Source organism: Nilaparvata lugens, chromosome 8, assembly GCF_014356525.2.
Source record: "Nilaparvata lugens isolate BPH chromosome 8, ASM1435652v1, whole genome shotgun sequence".
Taxonomy (NCBI): Eukaryota; Metazoa; Arthropoda; class Insecta; order Hemiptera; family Delphacidae; genus Nilaparvata; species Nilaparvata lugens.
This window is the reverse complement of record NC_052511.1, coordinates 43,561,729-43,577,141: the sequence shown is the minus strand read 5'-3', so window position 1 is coordinate 43,577,141 and position 15,413 is coordinate 43,561,729. Positions and strand designations below refer to the sequence as shown.

General features: G+C 32.6%; 1 protein-coding gene across 1 annotated transcript; it reads right to left on the bottom strand.

The window, feature by feature from the left end:
* Positions 1-592: 592 nt before the first annotated feature.
* LOC111051665 (non-histone protein 10) lies at positions 593-13,894 on the bottom strand. Its single transcript, XM_039434834.1, is given in 6 exon segments — positions 593-831; positions 2,175-2,501; positions 3,895-4,033; positions 4,774-4,844; positions 13,597-13,634; positions 13,637-13,894. Coding segments are annotated over 6 exon segments (735 nt in total). The 5' UTR covers positions 13,713-13,894; the 3' UTR covers positions 593-747.
* Between the last annotated feature and the right edge of the window lie 1,519 nt (positions 13,895-15,413).

Sequence of the window (15,413 nt, the reverse complement as noted above, 5' to 3'; positions counted from 1 at the left end):
TTTGGCACCACTGTGAATGAAGAGTAATTAATTTGAAAAAGCATTATCACAATGGATAGTACAAACTACAAATTAGCGTGTATGTATGCGTTTCCACAGATGAAAACAAACAATGGTTCATTGATATGAAAAATTTGATTGAGGAGACTTACAATAATAATGGCAAGAAACGGGTTATATTGATTGCACACAGTCTTGGTGGACCTATGACATTGACCTTCCTCCAAGGTCAAGACCAAAAATGGAAAGATAAATATGTGGCCGGTTTTATCACATTGGCTGGCGCATATGGTGGCACAATAAACACAATCATTATATTTAGTAGTATAGATGTTTGGTTATTGTTAGTCATTAAAATGATATGGGTCCAATAGGGAATCAAATCTTTGATGAAAGTTGATTTGAAATAAATTATCAATTTTAGCAAAATATCAAAGTTAATTGGGAAACATTGGAATTCAATTTCATCAACTTTGATTTTTCTGTTGGATTTGAAAAAATGCTGAATGTTACATAAGGTACTGTTGAACAATTATAACTTCACGGCTGATCAAATATTAAATTAGAAGGTATATGAAAATAACAGACAATATACATTGTAAAGTTTTATAGAAATTCCTCATAATTATCTAATCAATACAAACAATTAATTCAAGGGGAATATTTACAAGCTGTATACAAATAGTCTTGTACACGTTCGAATATTATATTGAGATATAAAAATAGTACTGAATTATTACATAGATATCACAGCTTTCCTTTGCTTTTAGTGTAAATGTCCATGTCAGCAGTGTACTTTTCCTTTGACTTCTTGTACATGTCGTAGTATATCTGAAACATGAAAATGAGGTTACGCTTAAATAAGATAGTTATACTGGATAAGATATCTGGATTCACCAATTTTCGAAATAAACAATTTCGGGTCATACACCATCCTGTGGTTCATGCAATTTGCAGTAACTATAATTTACTGATAGGCATTCTTATGTGAGAAAAGACGCGGACATCTGTAGTCTAATTATAATAGGAACAGTGGCCAGTGGCGCTGCTCAATGAACCCTCTGCAGACAAGGACAATAGTGACATCCACTAGACCTGGTAATTAGTAGCGGCTTCTCAAATTCCGTCCATTGTCCCTGAGAAAATGGATTTGCACGCTGCTATGTACCCTACCTGTATGATAACGTTTTTCAGCTACATATAGAGGCCACTATTGTAACTGAGTGCAGGGTGCTTAAGCTCAGCAAAACATCCTGTACTCAGGTATAACAGTAACTTCTAATAGCTGGGAATGCGGAATTGGAAATGTCCGGAACTAAAATGAACGAAATTTTTAATTTCGCATACCCGCATAAGCTACTATTGTTCCTGTTTGGAACAATGATTCACTTGCCTCACGACAGTCTTCAGTCGGCGCAACAGGTGGTACTCGTATGCTTGACGAAAGCTACTTTTTCAAATAATTGAGACTGTGAAAGCTCTGTATAATGAGCGTCGTCGACTCCGAAAGCCTGGCTCTATAATTATAATAATACACTACTTATTCATCCCGATTAACTGACCTATAGAGAGATTCATTTCAAGCCAGTACCTGATCGACATTGGTTTGCTATTCTTGTGTGTCATTAAACAAAACAGATTGCTGAATCTTTTTCTACCTTTGTACTGTTGCCAAATCGTTTGTTGACTATGAAGAAATAACATATTGAACTACCAAAATATTTTATCCCAATAATAAAACATAATAATATTTACTTTCATCCCAATTATTATGAAATTTATTTTTAAATCATGGGAAAAATATTTTCTTGAAAGAAAAATATTTGAAGTGGAGTTGATATCGATCTAATAAAAGCTATTAATTGCTAATTCTGGGATTCGAGTCAGTTGTATAATCTTTTTTTTATATAGCTGGAGCTAATGAATAGAGCTAGTCACTAGTCACTATTCTACTAGCTAGTCGCTGTTCTAGTATTCAATCGACAATAAAATGATTCATGATTTGAATCATCAGATTCAAATTCTTTTGAATTTGACAATCGGCTATACTGGAATAAATTGAATCACAGCTATCTAATGCCGCATCTAAATGTTGGCCCAGTCGCTGGTTCAGCCTACATTTTATACAATGGCCAATGAAGGCAAGATACACACAATAGTGGCAGACAAGTGACCTTTTTGTCGGGAGTGGACAGCGAATTCCACTTGTTGGCCAGCTGCTTGGTGAGCTCCTGCTTGGTGGGCTCCTTCTGGCCGCTGCTTAGAATGGACTCAAGCAGCACAGTGCGCTGCTCCTGGCAGTACTGGAAGAAGGGGTTGGCTGGCCGCTTGGGTGCGTTCGGATCACTCGCCACTTTGCCGCTCTTCTTGGGCGGCACGGGCGACGGCGACGGAGATGCCTGCTGCTGCGACGACAAACTGTCCACCTTCGACTTTTTCGACGAGTTGGCAGCCGATGGTGTGGACACGCCCTTTTCAAACGTCGACGACGATGACGACTGCTGTGCAAACAGATGGCAGAGATATAAGTCACAAACATTATAAACTATTAAATTGGTTGGAAAATATTTGGGAGCAATTGAAACTAAATTATAAAATCATAGAGAATATATAGTATAAGAGGATATCCCATATGGTATAGGTAGTTTATGTTCCACTTTTTGTCAACTCAAGCCGATTACTGTCTATTATAACTGTTTTGGGCTTGTGAGAGTGTATAAACGGCACAGTATGAGAGACTACCAGCGTCACAGAGCTTCACGACAAGATACTATACTCTCAGTACATAATTACTTAGGCCTGGAAGGGACATACGCAGCAGAGAAGGGATACAACGGCGGCGAAGTTTCCGTTCTAAATCGGCCAGCATTCTCTAATTTCTAGTGAGTATTCAAGCGCTCATGATAAACTTATGGAGTTTCCTCTCTGGAAGCGTTCAGTCGTCTGACTCTAATCGACGAATTGGCAACTGCGCTTCTACCTTTGACTCTATTCATCACTGTAATTGGCTGATCTCCCACCATTTCTCTGCGCCGCATATTCATCCGGGTCAGAAGTAATTTTGTACGGAGTATAGGATTATTACTTGGCTTAACATTGAAAATTGCAACATTAGAGCCCTAAACCATGGAATATATTCGTTTGTTATTGTTTCTCTATGATAAAGACACAGTGGAATGGGGAAGGTAGTTTCAAGCATGAGTGTTTAAAATAATGCATAAAATAGAATAGGTCAAAAGCTCAAAATATAGTGGAACGGATTAAATGAAATCAAATAACTAACTTGGATAAGGTTATTTTTTCAAAAAGAATAAATATCCCTTGAAATTGATGTCATGAGATAGACAATATGTTGGAGAATATATTCTCAAAATTTCATGAATTTAATAAAGTATAGAGCTATTTGAATGTTCAATTATTATAGGAAATTACTTGTACTATTTCTATACTTTTTATATAAACACAATGAATTAGTTTCGAGCAATTATGCAATTTTCAAGTGCCTATTTTGTTCGAAAATCTTTGTTTACAAAAATATATAATATAAAGAGTATCAGTATTTTCTCAATTCTACAATGGATCTGCCCTAAGAGTTGAACTTTTGACGCTCATATCGTGAAAAGTAAAAATAAATTAAAAAACTTTTTCTAGAAATGTGTTTTTATTTAGGGAGCTTTAAAGTTGTAGCTTAGTTTATTCCATTCTAAAGAAATAGAAACCACCGTACTGTACATAGGAGTAGTATTCATTGCAATTTCGGTATAAAATATCTTAAGGGACTAAGAAAAATCATCTTGAGAAGTTTTTTTTATTATGATAACGTTACGGTAATTACTAACTTGTTGAATCTTTTCTATTATTTTGAGAACGTTACTTATGGATGAAATAAAATACCTTGTTTAATTTAGTCGTTGGAACTGTCCGCTCACTGGAGATGCCTTTCAGTGGAGGGTCAATTGGTTCATCCAGTTCAAGCGGTAGGGACGCGGTTCTCCAGTTGTCAAGGTGTTGATCAAGACGGTTCATGATGAATCTTGAAAAGAGGCCATAATTTAAAAGTTATTAACGAATAGAATCACTTTAAAGAAAAGCATGTTTTTCAGTTACCATTATTATTACTTATTAATCAAAATTACAAAATAAATTTAAATAGATCCTCCTGACCCACTGTATTCCAACTAAAATAATGTGTGTAAAAATACTATTTGAAATAAACAGAAAAATATGATAAGCTGAATGATGAGTAATTCATCAATTGGAAGTTCCTGAATAAATCGCATCCCAACTCTCAACTACACTACATGCTAAAAAGTTACATGGATTAATTACTCTCTAACAGCTGTCATCAATTATTAATGTATTACCAGGACCTCTATATACGCCAAAGAGAAGCAATAGCGTGAGTAGATATCCCATGGTATAGGGCGTTTATGTCACAGCTTCTATGTTATCTCAAGCCGATCACTATCGATTATTGTCGATTTTTACTGTTTTTAACGGGTAGAGTTATGAACAGCACAATTGAGAGACTACCAGCGTCATAAAGCTTCACGGGAAACAACTACGTGGACTATCAGCTTGAGATAACAGTAAAAGTTGCAACATAACACCCTATACCATGGGATATCTAGGCTACTTATGCTATTGTTCTCTATGATATACTATATAGGAGTCCTGGTATTACTGATTAAAAATAGACTAGTGTCCTCTATTCAACTTGTCTATGTTTTGTGAATATTTAGCCAATATTTATTTCAGATTGATGAAACTTACCGTCTTTCTTTTCGAGTTCGTCTGAGAAGCTTGCGTACTTTTTGTATTCGGTTTACAATCCTTTCATTGTCCTGTAAATCAAATCAAAATTAATTTTTGTTAACGATGGATGGGCAATACGTTGTATTTTTTACTTTAATTTAAAAGTTTTATTTGAAGATTTCAATAAAAAAGTCACAGTTCAAAGCTTATTATTGCCATGCTACCAATTTCTCCTAAATCGGTTGGATAGCAAATTTTCACCTATTAACCTAAGGAAGGTTATCGGCTCCAACGTAATAGATTCTTGGTAAACTATGAATGGATCTATCGCCTATGAATGAGAAATCCAGTTTTCAGAGCAAATGAACTTATAATCTTCAGAAGAATTTTGGCAATACACTACACAAATACACAAAGAACAATATCTTACACGCTTAAGCATCTAAAGTCACTACAAGCTAAATACTTATCCAATTTATATAGTTGAAAACAATGGCTATAGGCTTGTATACACACAAATCAAAATACACAATTAGAACACATAAAACTGTTCAAAACCAATTTAAACATATAATCCACTTAAACAAAAAAATATTCAGAGAGCAGAAAGTTAGAATACACGCAGTCAGCCATTATTTTAGAGAGAAGGAAGCCTGGCAGGCACAAAGGTACAGAGCAAAACCAACTTCAAACAGTGTTGATGTCATGGACACGTCACCAAAAAAAATTATAAATTACAAGTTTAGAATTCACATTTATATTTGTTCTCAATAAAACTTTATTTTGAAACTGTTATTTTAAATTTTATTATCCTCTATATTATCTGTTAATTCAGTTAACTCTGTTACAGAATTTGTTTTTCAGTGATACCATTGAACATGCAACACAATCATTTACGATAAATTCTCAGTCAAAAAGTTGTCCATATATCGATGACTCTGATATTTACTATAAAGTTTTATAGATCTCGAATTGAAGATTCGATTCCAATCGAGAAAAATGTAATATTACAAATACCCCCCTCTTGACATAAAAATTTTACTGTTTGAAAATTAAAGAAAAAAATTACATTGACCCAAATGGAAAATTTTTGAATTGTAAATTCGAGAACAGTAACAATTTTTCTATACAAAATTACATGTTGTCCTATAATATTGAAAATTATTATAAAAATTCATCAATAGCTTTGTTATATGTTTCAAACAATATTTCAAAGTATAGAATATCAAAATTACTTTTGATTTAGCTTTATAATTTAAAGGAAAATATCTCAACAGAAAGTTTAATATATAAAGAATAGTTTTTTGAAATAGCACATAAATTAATAGATAGAAAAATTCAAATTTTATGCATAAAAAAAATTTGTATGTTGAATAAAAAAATATATTATTATTATTTTTTTTTTAAATCAATTGATGAATTGTTACATTTAATTTTCACATAAAATTTCAATAAATCAAAAATGTTCATTTCTTTCACTATTGATGCGGGTGATTTATCAATGCAAATTTGGAAAACAGTCCGTAAGGCACTCAGTATGATTTTCAGTAGTGTGACTCCAGTGTGATGACGTTAGTGTTGGGCTGATCCGAATACTCGTAGTGTTGGGCTGATACTTGTAGTCGACTGATGCATATCAAACTCGATACAGGGACATCTCAGTTAGCATTGCCTCATGCTTGTAGTAGACGGCTGCATACCAAACTAGATACAGGTGACATCTCAGTTAGCATTGCCTCAGGCTTGTAGTAGACGGCTGCATACCAAACTCGATACAGGTGACATCTCAGTAGCATTGCCTCATGCTTGTAGTAGACGGCTGCATACCAAACTCAAATACGAGTCACGTAAATTTGTGTATCATTTGTAATTATACAATGTACATTTCAGGCTTGAAATGACAATGTAATTCGTTTTTTGAAAAGAGATAGACCCTGCATACAGGATTAATTTAGGTGAGGATTAATTTAGGTAAGGTTTGGTTTTTGATATTTTCAGTGTTCAAGGTTTAGAGTCTGCATACAGGAATAATTTAGGAGAGGCTTTTGAATCAATTCTTCATGATACTGCGACTGTTATTCTGAATTCAAGTTGCGAACGTGAACATGGATGGCAATTACCTCCAGGTAATGTAGTAGTGTTGAAGTTTGATATACAAGGTCAGCAATAAGCGTTGGCATTGTCATTGGTGTATGCTTTGGTGTCGGCATGGCATCGGCGTTGATATTGGCATTGGCATCAGCATTGGCGCAGGCATGGCATCGGCGTAGATATTGGCATTGGCATCAGCACAGGCATCGGCATAGTTATTGGCGTAGATATGACATCAGTGTAGATATTGGCGTAGTTATTGGCATTGATATGGTGTAGGCATCAGCGTAGATATTGGTGTAGTTTATTGGTGTAGATATTGACATCAGAGCAGATATTGGCATAGTTATTGTGTAGATATTAGTGTAGATATGTGTGATATTGGCGTTGACTTGTTGTAGGCATCAGCGTAGATATTGGTGTAGACATCAGCGTAGATATTGGCGTAGTTATTGGTGTAGGTAGTGGCGTAGTTATTGGTGTTCAATTGATGAGTCACACTAGTTCGAAAATCACCCAAATGTTCTTAACACTCTTCATGGCGTTCACTTGTTGTCGATTTCGAGATTCACATGATAATTATTTCAATGTTAATGTCTGTGCTGTACCTGTTATCTTAAAATGCTTATAAAACTAAAAGGAAAATTTGATTAGGTATCAATACAATCTAATACACATGAAATTATTCTAAGTATATAATCAATATAAATTGAAATTTGTTACATCTTATTATACAGTCAGCAATACATAAATTGGTGAAATTTGGAGACATCAATTACAAAATTTCACTAGAGCAAAAAAAATCCATTTCCATTTATTCATTGTTCAATATGTTATAAAAAGCAAATTATTCAATATTATTAATCATCGTTTGTTGGATACTATAGTTTATTTCGACTTTTCAATGTTCTAAACACAAACTACATTTCATGACAAAACTTACTATCAATCATTAAACAAGAAATCATTCAAAACATCAATAATATTTTGCTCAAGGCAATCAATATTCATAAGTAATCATCTGCTCTATGGCAATAAACATTTTAATCATTATTTTGCATTATGGCAATCAACATAAGTAATCAAACAAAAAAATATTATCTCATTACTGCCTCTCTAAGTCATAACCTTCTGGTCATTTCTTCTTTAGGCAATAATGGTTTTCCATCTCAAAAAACAATCACATACCAGCAAAATTCTAATCAGCAAACCCCATTAAAATTCTACATACACTCCAGCATCCATTTCAAACGATAATCAATCATATCAAAATTTATAGAACAAACAGTTTTAAAATTTAGAAAAAGACATCAATTACAAAAACTTTAGAGAAATTTTAACCTTTAACTCATTTCAATTAATAATATGACAAAACGTTTTTATTTAATGAAAACATTATTATTCAAGTTAACTTCATTAATACATCTCATATATATGGCTACACAATTCATTAATACTTTCAAATTTTAAAGTTTATTTATTATAACAAAAGAATTTATACATAAGAATAGATTTCAGCATGTTCTAAATTGAACCATTTATTTTTTGAATAATTTCATAATTTGAAGACTGTATAATAAAATACAAAACATTCAAGATTACCATACAAAGATGACAATATGGATAATGGGTAAATAAGTTCCCTAAAAAATACAAACAAGAGAAAAAGAAAATTGGGTAAATAAATTTCCTAAATAATACAAAGAAGAGAAAGAGTTAATTAGAGCCTATCCTACATGTCAGTACTGAACTTTCATAAGGAAGTATATTTAATAAAATATACTACTATGGAATTTTATAAATTCCAAGTATGACTCTAATTGTTATAATTGTGAGCTATCACTCCCACAAAAACAAACTGGTGAAGGAAAAAAAATGTGACTATTGTGACGGGTGGAGAGTTCCTAGATGTCTGTAAGGCAATGTGATAGCAGACTCTAGTATCGGACCACAAAAACAAAAGTATGCAAAAGTTTTTTCGCCCCACTTGGATGTAATGAGCTGGTTTACGTGCGTCATATGGAGGCCGAAAGTGATTGTTTTCTGACCAGGCCGGTAAAATTTTTACGGCCCTAGGGCTGTAAAATAACCTTGAAGTCAGCTGATTCTGATTTGATGTGAACATGTTTACAAAATAGTTTATGAAACGTAATCAGTTTATGCATCTAGAATTAAATAAAGTTTTTGCAATAAGATACTATCATTTTATTTGGATGAATGAAATACAAATAATGAGATATTATAAACTATTCAAATTTAATTTTCAGAGTATAATAGAATCTACCTTAAACCTCCTAGTACAGCGTTTATCATGGAACATGGTGGATAAACGGAATCATTTTATGCTTTTAGAATTCAATAAAGTATTCTGTAATAATATACTATCATTTATTTGGATGAATAAAATACAGATAAGATATATATTATAAACTATTCAAATAATTCTATTTTCAGAGTAGGATAGAACTTCTAACCTAAACTTCCGTTGACATTCAGATTGGCCAAATTTCAAGTGTGCTAAAACAGCTGATCAAAAACTTTTCATTCTTTGTGTTTATCATTCAATAATCAAAACATTTATAATGTTCATCTTATTGTCATTTGGAAGAATAAAAAGTATAAACTCAACCTCTTACATAATTGAACATAATCTTTTAGGTTATTTAGACAAATCAGAATAAAAAATAAAAATACTTGGACAATTTCTTGATATTCAGATTACCTCAGATTTGCTAGAGCTATGACCTTCAACTTTTGCTTTTGGAAGTGCTTATAATAGACAATTATTCTCATATATATATTGTTTATTTTCCTGTGTGGCGAAAAATAACGTTCTCACCATGGGCAAAAGTTTTTTTCTGGCTCTCAATCTTTTCTAGTCCTCGGCCTACGGCCTCGGACTTGAAAACCGATTTCGAGCCAGAAAAGTCCCATTTTCGGCCCTAGGTGCGAAATATACTATTACAAACATTTGATGTTGCAGTCTTAAGGTTTTTATATCGCAAACAAGTAGGTCAGATAATCGAGTCCAGCCATATGTGGTTCACGCCCACACCTCTAAAAGAATCACACCTACTTGTCTACCAAAATCCAAAGTATTGGACAGCAAAAAAAAATAAAATGCAAAATGGGTTAAAAGCCCAGAAGAAAACTATAACCTAATTACATATGGCTTATGGCACGATATGCAATGAAAGATGAGAAAATGGGACATAATTTGCTCTGAAAAACCTAATTACCTAATATGATACCTGAAAAAATAGACATAATTAAAATATGTATACATGATGAAAAAATATACCGCAAGCAAACAATTATTTACACTACAATGGATAGATTTTAGAAAAGTTAAGTTTTATCAACAATTTAAAGATTAGGAAAATAAGCTACTATTTTAACTTCCAAAATTATTTCAGAAAAATACAAATTTAAATGACTATGGACAGATTGGTTAAGATATGCATCATAGAAGAATTTTACTGAACATTACACAAAGACAGGAAAGATCGAAATTTGAAAAGCTTAAGGGCCAAGAAAAATAGGCTACAGAAAAGAAAAAAGATACAATTATGGACTCTTACCATACGTAGTATTTACGGTCATTGCTATTCTGAATCCCGGCATGACACAGGATTCCTATCATTGTGTGCTGGGGAATACCCTTTCATCATGTGATTCACAGTCATCATCTTGTAAATAAGCAACTTGAAACAACCTTTGAATACTAACACATCAATGGAAACTTTGTGCTTTGTTTTCTTCAAGAACATGATTTTATTCATGGGTTCATTTGTTTCAACAAAACCATTTTGCTTACAAAAGTTAGTCATGTTTACTAAATAATGCTTTGCATACACCTTTTCAATTTCCAGTTGAAAGTTGAATTCATCAACTTGATTCAAAGCAAGATTCATATTGTTTACATTGTTCCTAACCTCTACAGAAACCTGTCTCATGTAAACATTCACTTTATTTACTGTTTTCCTAACTTTCAATTCAGCAATACTACTTTCTTTACTGTTGACTTTCAATAAAGACAACTCCCTACCTACTACATTACTCAATTTTACTATCTCACTAGGATTATTTTTTCAAAAACATTAACTAGGCCTACATTATCTGAAACTTGAAATAACTGATCTTGTATCTCAACACTACTATCATCCTGCTTCAATTTGCCTTCATCTTCATGACTATCTTTCAATGTTTCATGTGTATCTTTTAATAGAAGGTTTATACTAACCTGCTCTAGTCTTATGCTAGCAATTTCCTGCTTCATATCATCAAACCTAGCACTTTGATCCTGCTTCAAATCATCAATCTTAGCATTTTGTTTATCAAACTTAGCATTTAGCTCATCAAACTTTTGTGTTAGGAACGCTATAAGATTCAGATCATTTTTAATGTTTGCCATTTTGCTAGTCTGCACAGATAATATATTCATTAGGACTTGATCTCTCTTGAACCGATTTCCCACTCAGCAGTATACCATTCATAACCTATCAAGATATCTATCCTACTAATAATTTTTCATAACCAGGGATTTCATGGTGTACCATTTGGGACATATTTATTTTGTAATTCGGTCCCACCACAGGGGTAACATTTGCCATGCTACCAATTTCTCCTAAATTGGTTGGATAGCAAATTTTCACCTATTAACCTAAGGAAGGTTATCAGCTCCAACGTAATAGATTCTTGGTAAACTATGAATGGATCTATCGCCTATGAATGAGAAATCCAGTTTTCAGAGCAAATGAACTTATAATCTTCAGAAGAATTTTGGCAATACACACAAATACACAAAGAACAATATCTTACATGCTTAAGCATCTAAAGTCACTACAAGCTAAATACTTATCCAATTTATATAGTTGAAAACAATGGCTATAGGCTTGTATACACACAAATCAAAATACACAAACTTAGAACACCATAAAACTGTTCAAAACTCAATTTAAAACATTAATAATCCACTTAAACAGAAAAATATTCAGAGAGCACAAAGTTAGAATACACGCAGTCAGCCATTATTTTAGAGAGAAGGAAGCCTGGCAGGCACAAAGGTACAGAGCAAACCAACTTCAAACAGTGTTGATGTCATGGACACGTCACCAAAAAAATTATAAATTACAAGTTTAGAATTCACATTTTATATTGTTCTCAATAAAACTTTATTTTGAAACTGTTATTTTAAATTTATATATCCTCTATATTATCTGTTAATTCTGTTAACTCTGTTTACAGAGTTGTTTTTCAGTGATACCATTGAACATGCAACACAATCATTTACAATAAATTCTCAGTCAAAAAAGTGTCCGTATATCGATGACTCTGATATTTACTATAAAGTTTTATAGATCTCGAATTGAAGATTCGATTCCAATCGAGAAAAAATGTAATATTACATTATAAATTCCAAATAGACTTACTCCAAATACCAATTAGGTTTAGATAATATTAATACAGAACGGGCCATCAGGTTTTAATACTAACACGATTCCTTCCAAAACTCAACTTTTGATTATGCAATTAACTTCATTTTTTACTTTCCTTGCCCTATTACCATAGGTAAGGAAAGTATTGCTTTCCAAAAAAAAATTAAGGTAACCTAATTTCAAGTTTTCTACATGTTTCAAGGTCCCCTGAGTCCAAAAACATGATTTTTGGGTATTGGTCTGTGTATGTGTGTGTGTGTGTGTGTGTATGTCTGTGATAACCATTCTAATTAACCGATGACTTGAAATTTTAAACTTAGGTCCTTAACCATGAGGATCCTACAATGAGAATTTCAATAAAAATAAATCAAATGGCGAAAAAATGGCGGATAATTACTAAAAAAACATGTTTTTCACGGTTTTCTCGAAAACGGCTCTAACGATTTTCTTTAAATTCATACCATGGATTGCATTTATAACGCCTATCAATGACATTAGTCTCATTTCTGGGAAAATCAGGAGCTCCATAATATTCTTGAGAAAAATGGCGGATAATGACTAAAACACCATGTTATTTACGGTTTTCTCGAAAACGGCTCTAACGATGTTCTTAAAATTTATACCATGGATAGCTATTAAAAGCCCTATCAGCTGGCACGAGTCTCATTTCTGGGAAAATTGCAGGAGCACCGTAATATTCTTGAGAAAAATGGCGGAATAATCACTAAAAAACCATGTTTTTACGGTTTTTCAAAAAATAACTTGCCGATTATTTTCACATTCATACCTGTATAGTTATTTATCAGCTCTATCAACTGACATGAGTCTCCTTTCTGGGAAATAATGGGGGGTCCACCCCATCTTGAGAAATGGACTTGTAACCTCCTTCTCGTGCATGAGGTAGGTAGGTAGGTAGTGCAGTTCATAAAAAGAACACATAGTCGAGATATTTCATCTGTAGAACAGCTGTTTTGACGACTAAAAAAATCATCGAATTTCACAATTTACACAAAGGAAAAGTAGCCTACTTTGAAAACAATTATATTATACACATAATTATACAGATCGTAGTTTCAAATATGAGCAAGGAAAGTGTGGGAGTGTACCACACCAGATTTTTTTTATTATGATTAAAATAATAATTAAATGTCAATAATATATAGTAAAATTGAATTTTCTCATTCATTTAGGTTATGTTGATATTTCTAAGGAGAAGCGTTTTACATCAATAATAGCCTATTCTGTATATTCTATCAAATGATTGTTTCGATCAAAATGTAAAAAGGTAATAGGATTAATGTATTTAACTAACCTGCTGAAGTACTTCACATCGGTCAAGTAACAATTGATTTTTCTTCTGTGGACATCTATTTCATTTACCTCATCATCAGAATCTTCTGAGCAAGACTCAGATCTAGCTAATATCATATTATGGTATAGGACTGATTATATTCACAAAGATAAATTATTTTCCATAAATGATGAGGTCATAGAACATGAAAAAATTAATGATAAAGAGGAAATAAAATATTTTATTTTAGTGAAGTTAATTGTGATCCTCAGACAAATTTTAACAAACAAAAATGACAGATGTGAGATCACTGAGATGGGAGGTTGTTACACCAGTGCCAACGTCAATATGATAGATATATGAAAAAAAATGAAAAACTTTGAACGATCCAATAATATTATAGGGGTTTTCAATCAAAAAGTTCGAATTTAACCAATAACTAAACAAAAATATAACTAAACTAACTCATGAAATCGTCTTGGAGCTCACTTGAACGCAATTTTCTCAAAGCATCAATTTCGAAATGCTAATTCTATGTCGTAGTGTTGACCGTAATTTCATGTTTTCGTAATATTGCAATAATAAGGTCCACTTTATAAAGGCAATGAAAAAAGATAGGAAAGCTGTATTTCCGATTCTCTGCCGTATTTCTGCTTTGCTACCGACTTTTATGAAAGACAGATGATACAGTTTCATTTTATGTTACATCAACTGTTCATTCTTTTAAAACATAATAGATTTTTATTTGCCAAGAAATAGCTATTCATATATTATTAGAGGGGTAAAAGCAATCTCTTGCTTGATCAAAACAGTTATTGCGCGAGATCTGGGGATATGGGACTATTTATAAATAATAATTACTGTATAGAATAGTTTTTCCTGTTATAAATAATCACAATAGTTGTCAATACTTTCAATATCAGCATGAAACTTGAAAACTAATCTAATATATTCGAGCATTTAACATAATGACTTTGTCTGTAGAGATGGGGCAACATAATTATAATAGAGTGTTCAAGTATATTAGTGTTTTCGCCCTACTTGAATGTAATGAGCTGGTTTTCATGCGTCATAAGGAGGCCGAAAATGATTGTTTTCCGACCAGGCCGGTAAAATTTTACGGCCCTAGGGCTGTAAAATAACCTTGAAGTCAGCTGATCTGATTTGATGTGAACGTGTTACAAAATGAATCAGTTTATGCTTATAGAATTGAATAAGTATTCTGCAATAAGATACTATCATTTTATTTGGATGAATGAAATAAAGATAAGATATATATTATGAACTATTCAAATTCGATTTTCAGAGTAGGATAGAACTTCTAACCTAAACTTCCGAAGTCAACGACAACAAGCATTGTTGACATTGACATTCAGATTTGTCAAATTTCAGGTGTGCTAAACAGCTGATCAAAAAACTTTCATTACTTGTGTTTATTATTCAAGAATCAAAACATTTACAATAATATCATCTATTGTTATTTGGAAGAATACAAAGTATAACTCAACCTCTTATATAATTGAACATAATCTTTAGGTTATTTAGACAAATCAGAATAAAAAATAAACATCCTTGGATAATTTCCTGATATTCAGATTACCTCAGATTTGCTAGAACTATGTCCTCCTGTTTTGCTTTCGGAAGTGTCTAATAAACAATTATTCTCATATTATTATGTTTATTTTTCTGTGTGGCGAAAAATAACGTTCCCACCATGGGCAAAAATGTTTTTCCGGCTCTCAATCTTTTCTAGTCCTCGGCCTACGGCCTCAGACTTGAAAACCGATTTCGAGCCGGAAAAGTCTCATTTTCGGCCCTAGGTGCGAAATATACTATTA